We start from the raw sequence: 7,028 nt of genomic DNA, 5'->3' as shown, positions 1-7,028 counted from the left end.
ATAAATTTATGTTAAATTTAGTACATTTATATAGTTGCCGCTCGCGTGGACAAATAACTTTTAATTATATTGTATTGCAATGAGTTTAGCTGCAATTAAACAAAAGGAAGGGAAAGCCAAAAAGAATGTACTGCCCAAGCTACGCACTATATTGGCGAATCCATATAAACAGCACAGGTTAGTCAATTCTAATTTAACTTTCATGTTCAGCAAACTAAGACAAATAATCCGTTTCAGTCCCGTGTTGCCCGACAATGAGATGCTGGAGCTGCAAAACATATTAAAAACGGCATTAAACGAAAGTGAACACACACAAAAAACATTTGTGACACATCACCACATACAGCTGGGCCTAGAAAGCTCTCTACGCGCAATTAATGGACGACGTTTCTCTTGCGTTTTTATCTCTCTCAGCTTAAGACCTTCCCATCTAGTGCGCCTTATAGCAACCACAGCTGGGGTCAAAGCTCCAACAGCTCCCATCTATGCGCAGCCCAAGTTGGAGGACCTCACACATGAGCTATTTGGCGTGCGAGCGCTCGCACTAGTATTGCCGTTAGACTTAAATAGCATAAGCTCTAAATTGGCTAAATGGGTGGATGTTCGAAGAAAACCTTTAGTTCAAAAATGCGTCAAAATTTTCTCACCAAAAACTACAAAAAAACGAAAACCAATAGAACAAGCTCTGAAAAATACATCAGTTGAACCACAAGCGACAATAACAACTGCAACAGGAGAAAAGGAATGGAGGGGTGACTACATATCATGTGGAAATGATGGATCCATTCGGATAAGCCAACTAGATGCGCAGACAGAAGCAGAACAGTTGAGCATAGCCCTTAGTAAGCTTGGCAAGAAAACCGAACACAAAACTAAAATAGTTAGTGTCAAATCAACAAAGCAAGAGGAAATAACAGCATTGCCAAGTAATGAGTCCATGGAAATAGATGCAACTGAAGAAATCGAAGACGATGAATTTCTGCCTACTGAATTGACAAATTATCAGCCGCTTACCCAGCATCAGATCTGCTCGAATCCAAACAAGAAACCCAAAAAGAAACGAAACAAAAACAAAAAGCCAAAAAACCAACCGCCACAAAACAAAAATAACTGACGGTTGGCAACGCCAACCAAACAGCTGTTGAATTTTAGGTTATGTAGAGTTTATATACTTTTGGATTGTTATCGTAATTTTAAAAGGCCGCATCAAAATGCTGCGAAGCATACGGCAAATAGTACGAATAAGGACCTTTTTAACTCCTCCAGTTTTTAATTTAATCAACACATCAGCAACGGCGGCACTGAGAGTGTGCAACCAAGCATCATTGCACACAAGTTCAGTTTCATATAAATATGACAAAAAATCATCTCGAAAGTCGAACGACATTGATTCGGACGATGAGGCAGATGATGAATTTAAGGATGAACGTGATTCAAAAGTGGTTAAAACCAAAGTAAACTCACTGCGTGCGGATTTACTACTAAAATCCGGACTAGGCATGGCCAGAAAGTAAGTACACAAATCAGAAAACAAATTGTGCTTAACAAAATTGCCCAATATTTATAGTAAAGTTGAAATGAATTTCTATGAGAGCAAAATCCGTGTAAATGGAAAGAAATTGGCGAAAAAGAGTGAACAGGTGAGTTACGGTCGAGCAGTACAACCCCTTCAGTCACATCATGTTATTGTTTATTCTACCCGCAGCTCGACGTTGGCGATGAGATTGATGTCATACGCGGCTTCAGTCAGGCAAATCCCTCACATTTGGTTATCGCACGTGTTGTTATACTCTCCGCCGGAGAGCGTGATGACGGACTCAGTGTGAATTTGCGTCGTTACAAGTCGATGTTGATAGAAAACTACAGTGGCCCCAATGCCTACAAATCCTCGGAACCCGTCCAACACTAAGCCACAAAAACGAAGGAATATATTCAATGAAAATCTATTTTATTTCGGCATGCCCTAATATTTACATATGTGTAAACACATGTCTTAATTAGTTATTCAGTGAATCTTCTTATCAGCTTCCAATTACGTCGTTACCAAACGCGACATTTCTCGGTTATCGGATTCATTGGGCTGCCACGCTCGCAATTGTAGGCTTGCGCAAAGTCCTCGTTGTTGGTGACGGCACCAATCACTCTATACTTGTCCATGGGATGTTCGTTAGTCAGCTCCTCCCAATAGTGCTTCTCCTCGTAGTCGGCACACCAAAGCTGCGCAAAGCCGACGAAAAACAATTGCTCCGGCGAGAGATCCAGGCCAGGCATCTGCTCACTCCTATGCACATACGAGGCATTGTTCTCGCTATTCAGTTGCTGTTGTTTCATGTGATTGCGATATGCGCTCATAGATTCACGCAACCCTCCACTGTCTGCGATACTCTCATCCTTGGTCTGATTGCCGTTAATATTGCGATTGATTTCGGGTATAAGATAATTATTGAAATGATCGACAAAGCACATGGAACGCTCGTTGAACACCTCGCCAGATTTCTTGGACCACCAATAGCGTGACGTGCCATTGCTATCGAAGGTGGCTCCAGTACTGTCGAAACCATGGGTCAGTTCATGGCCTACCAGGTAGCCAATGGTTCCAAACTTGAGTGAATTGGGCCACGCTTGATCGTAACTAGGCGGATGGAGTATGCCGGCCATAACATTAATGGAATTGTCCAAATTGTAATAGAACGCATTCACCTGCATGCCCACCAGCAGTTCCAGCGGCTTCGTATCATTCGTCAGCTCTTTATGGTGTATTCCGATGTAGCGCTTCAAATAGGTGCTAAAGCGTTTCAAATCAATATTGCTTGCGGGAAAGTTGTCTGGCTTAACAGTCAGATTATTCATTGCGCGTATAAGGCTTTCCGAAAGATTTTTATCCTGGAAGGCGCCGATGCGAGTCACAATTGTTGACTCCTTGAGCAGCGCCTCCTTGCGCGTCTCCGCGTCCAACCAATTGGCATTATCCAGCAACGTCAGTTGACTCTTGCGCAGCTCCGCAATGATGTTTGCAATCTCGACACTTGCCTCCTCCGTGAAATATTTCTAAGCAAATGGTAAAATCAATTAATTTGAATATAATATAGTTGATGAAATGCGAACCGCAAAGTAAAGCTTATCCAGCAGATAGGGTAGCGAGTACTGAATGGTGAGTATGCAATGATCGCGCTGGTATTTGGCAGCCTTCAACTTGGCATCCATGGTGTAAAGCAGCTTCATGGCCATGTAGTTAGCTGCAGCCTCCTTGTGCTTGGCGCACACCTTGTCCAGCTCGTAATAGAAAAAGTCACAGAAGCGCTCAAGTGGATACGGATTGAAATCTAGATTATTCCAGGCAATTTCATAGTATTGTTTCCATTGGGGAAATGGCTCTGTGGTATACTCGTCCGACAGCAGATCACATTTGTCCGAATCATCGTCGAAACGATCTGCAATCTTGAGGACTTCACGCCAGAAGGCGAAGATACCAGAGATCACATCGACTATCTTCTCCTCTGGCAGACCGTAAGCCTGTAAATATTCTCGCATACGTTTCTCATTCAATTTGTAGCCCGTGGTGTCATTTGTGATGATGTTGTCGGTGTGCACAATATAGTCGAAGCCCAACTCGGGCAGCTTGAAGTAAGGCATGAACGGATACTGTTGCAGGTTCTTTTCATAGATGAGTCCTTGGGCTCCATAGTTCGTTAAGTGGGAGCTCATGTTGAACCAGCTGAAATTCGAGGCCAGCCACGCTTCACCCTCGACAGCGGGGAAGCCACCAATTGACTTGATAAGCGCCAGATAAGCGGGGTCGGCCGCTGGCAACGGATAGAGCTCAGCGTTAAGGCATGCGTTATAGACTTGTTGTGTAATCCTCAGCTCAGCTCCATAACCCATATCCTCGGCCAGCGTTGTGTTCGCCAACAGCAGCTCTTCGGCCACATCGGCCAGCGTGTAAACAATGTCCAGTAGATTGCTACGCTTATGCTGCGATTGTCGCTCCTGCTTAACATTCTTCCAGTTGCCACATGCGTACTCATAAAAATCATCGCAGGGCGCCACGCTGCGATTCATATAACTTAGCATTTGGGTCGCGTAGGCTTTCAAATATTCTACATTGGGATTCGTTATAATGTTATCAATTATAGCGTCATCAATCTCTGGTTTAGACTCTGCTGCGGGCTTTGCTATTCCAACGCTGACCATTAAGGCAACAGCGCATATCAATAAATATATATTCTTAATCTCAAACATTTTCCTTTTCAACTGCGCGTTTACCCTTTCACAAATACAGAACGTGTAATCTACACAAACTAGTTTTTTAGTTTTGATTGATCGATTTGAATTAATGAAAATAGTTACGCGCTCTCGAGAGGAAACTTTTTGCGCGTCTACTTCATTCAGAACCTAACTCAAAACTGTATGGCCTGGCGGAAACACAAATTTGCTAGCATTAGCTCTCGCTGGTATTGTCCGCGTACGTCGTTGAGCTGATAACGAATTCATTATGTCGTTAAATCGAAAACATGACCTATTCTAAGCTCTGTAGATAATGTAGTATACTCTCTCATTAGCCAATTTAATGCTACATCCGTTTCGAAATTAATTGCGCGCCAAGCATTCAAACAAATGGATAGTTGCCAACACTAAGCTCATACTTTTTCAATCGATAAGCTCGATAAGTTTTAGATAACAATAATGAACGATGTGATGTATCCCAGCTGGACAAATGCAAATAAGTCTCATTACAAATTGTAGTTAGACTGAATTACGGTCTCTAATCAAAAGTTTTTTTTTTGACAATCACAATCATTTTATTACATAATAATTATTTGAAAACATTTGAAGTTTTACTATTCGCATATCGATTTCCTTCAAATGTACGGTCACTCAAATGCATAGGTTTTGCCTATCCAGCTTAAAAATTGCCGCCAATAACGATGTGGCAACGCTTAATGCACGAGTAATACACTACTTTTTGTTGCTGTTTGAATTGATGCAGGCATAAATATGTCGTTTTCAAGCGCCGGCGAATATCGCGTAGTTCTACAGCAATATAAGGTAACTTTTAAATGATAACAGCTAAAGCATTACAATTAATGTGTCATCACGCAGTATGCATCGCATCAAATAGTCTGCCTCTTCAAAATACTACCGGATACGGTTAGGCTTTTTGAAAAGGAACCGGAAAATGACTTCAACTGGATGACTGCTGCTCGTTGGAGTAAAATCGAAAGTGGACTCTGGCGCTTATTTGCCAGCATCAGCAATTGGCACGAAGATGCGCCCAAACTAAACACACAGATGCTCATAGATCACATCAAAGTGACGGTGAGCTCATCGAAGGAACTGCTGCCGGTGGCACAAAAACTACTGCCAGATGAGAAAAAGAACGGAAGTGCCTTAAGTGTGGAGATCGAGCTGCGCTATATGTCACACGAAGACGAAACAATCGTCGGCACCCAGACAACAAAGCGTAAGCACGTCGAAAGGGCAAAGGAAACAACACTAGAGGCTGATAAAGTGAAACTTCAACCTGTGCGCCCCAACAGCTCGAACAAGAAGAAGACACCTTCGAGAAGCAGGTAAAGATTACCATGTGCCGTTATAGAGTTTAATATAGTTTAACGTTTTATTTAGTAATTCAGAGCAGTCGCAGACGCCTGATAAAGGCAAACGCAAAGACTTGTTAAAGTCGAACAGAAAACGTGAGCGTAGATCCATTTCACAGGGCAGTCACAGTCAGAACAAGAACATGACGCCAATCACAAAAACGGAACAGACTTCGTCTCGCAACCGCACAGTTAAGCGCAGCAAAAGTCCAGGTTCACGGTATGCTGGAATATAACATTAATATATCTTCAATTTAATATCACTTAAACATTTGCAGCGCAACCTCCGTGGAGCCAAAGACTGAACGCCGTTCAGCTCGTTCCCCTGTGAGACCAAATCGTTATAATGAATTCGTTATGAGGTACGAAATTGGTAACCTGAACTCAACTATTTCGATGTATCTTTAAAAACTCTTTATTTTACAGCGATAAATCATCGCGCAAGCCAAAACAAAAACTAACTGATCAATTTTCCGACTCGACTAAACCAGTTAACAAGCAACAGAAACAAACAGATCCACAGCATGCTACCCAAAAGTGGACCCTTGAACAACTCGATGGAGCTAAAATTAATAGTGATGCGCTCAAGGAACTGAATGACATGCTTAAAGTACCCAAGCCGCGTGAAGTTAAGATTCTGTAAGACTTCATTTAATAGTGTATGTAGAGTTTCACTAGATATGTAGCAGGTATCAGAAAGATCGTATATTCTTAATCTGTAAGTTGAACTAGTCTTTGTGGTCTAAGTAGCCCAGTCATTTAGAGAACTGAGCAACGAGCATACTATTGTATGGAAGTAATGGATTAAAATCTTTTGACTAAAGTAAATTGCAATTTCCTTCAGCTCCTTATAGTACAGGTTATTTATATATAGACAGCATCATCAAATCAACTTTGGAGAATATTACAATGTTACAAATATGTTTGCAGTCTGCTCAAGGATATGGATGAGGCTTCTGTGCTGAGCACATTCGACAAATATCGCGAAGATTTCGATCGACTGTTCCAGGAGCGACAGCACAAATACCAAACTTCTAACTACATGTCCATCGATCACTATCACATAATGGACATTCTAAATAAAACAATACGCGATAGCATGATGAACAAACTGGCCGAGGCATATAATAAATCGGGCGTAAGTCGAACTAGCTCAGAATTATAGAGGTTCTGAAACCACATTTCTTTCGATGCAGCCACACGGTTCGCTGGTCATAAATGGTCTATTGCCACTTTGGATAATCCGTCTCTTCATGGACAAGTACAAGTTCACACAGCAGGAGGCAGTGCATCAGATTGCGGATCAACTTAAGTACGACACCTACCTCAGAGCTGTCAACAATGAGCCGATTAAATCGTATTTAGATGACTGATTCATTAGGCCACAAATAGTATTTATTTATCTATTTAAATTATTTCAATTTCCTTTAG

The 7,028-nt window shown here is 41.8% G+C and overlaps 4 protein-coding genes across 4 annotated transcripts; 3 read left to right on the top strand and 1 right to left on the bottom strand.

Moving 5' to 3' along the window:
- The first annotated feature begins 59 nt into the window (after window positions 1-59).
- LOC111603292 lies at window positions 60-1,126 on the top strand. The gene is made up of 2 exons (XM_023320812.2): window positions 60-177; window positions 238-1,126. Exons 1-2 carry the CDS (start codon window positions 80-82, stop codon window positions 1,112-1,114), a joined length of 975 nt encoding a protein of 324 aa, XP_023176580.2. The 5' UTR covers window positions 60-79; the 3' UTR covers window positions 1,115-1,126.
- A 68-nt stretch (window positions 1,127-1,194) lies between these two features.
- On the top strand, window positions 1,195-1,983 carry LOC111603296 (uncharacterized protein C6orf203 homolog). The gene is made up of 3 exons (XM_023320818.2): window positions 1,195-1,510; window positions 1,568-1,640; window positions 1,706-1,983. Exons 1-3 carry the CDS (start codon window positions 1,212-1,214, stop codon window positions 1,907-1,909), a joined length of 576 nt encoding a protein of 191 aa, XP_023176586.1. The 5' UTR covers window positions 1,195-1,211; the 3' UTR covers window positions 1,910-1,983.
- On the bottom strand, window positions 1,944-4,415 carry LOC111603291 (membrane metallo-endopeptidase-like 1). Its single transcript, XM_023320811.2, has 2 exons — window positions 3,106-4,415; window positions 1,944-3,048 (listed from the first exon to the last, which is right to left on the bottom strand). The coding sequence occupies exons 1-2, from the start codon at window positions 4,237-4,239 to the stop codon at window positions 2,041-2,043; spliced, it is 2,142 nt and encodes a 713-aa protein (XP_023176579.2). The 5' UTR covers window positions 4,240-4,415; the 3' UTR covers window positions 1,944-2,040.
- Window positions 4,416-4,808: 393 nt separating this feature from the next.
- Window positions 4,809-6,980, top strand: LOC111603247 (uncharacterized protein CG4951). The gene is made up of 7 exons (XM_023320754.2): window positions 4,809-5,046; window positions 5,101-5,570; window positions 5,626-5,817; window positions 5,876-5,959; window positions 6,024-6,236; window positions 6,528-6,735; window positions 6,794-6,980. Exons 1-7 carry the CDS (start codon window positions 4,996-4,998, stop codon window positions 6,968-6,970), a joined length of 1,395 nt encoding a protein of 464 aa, XP_023176522.2. The 5' UTR covers window positions 4,809-4,995; the 3' UTR covers window positions 6,971-6,980.
- The last annotated feature ends 48 nt before the right edge of the window (window positions 6,981-7,028 follow it).

Source organism: Drosophila hydei, unplaced genomic scaffold, assembly GCF_003285905.1.
Source record: "Drosophila hydei strain 15085-1641.00,03,60 unplaced genomic scaffold, DhydRS2 tig00000290-arrow-arrow-pilon, whole genome shotgun sequence".
NCBI lineage: Eukaryota > Metazoa > Arthropoda > Insecta > Diptera > Drosophilidae > Drosophila > Drosophila hydei.
The sequence above is the reverse complement of the archived record's forward strand: the minus strand, read 5'-3'. Positions and strand labels throughout refer to the sequence as shown.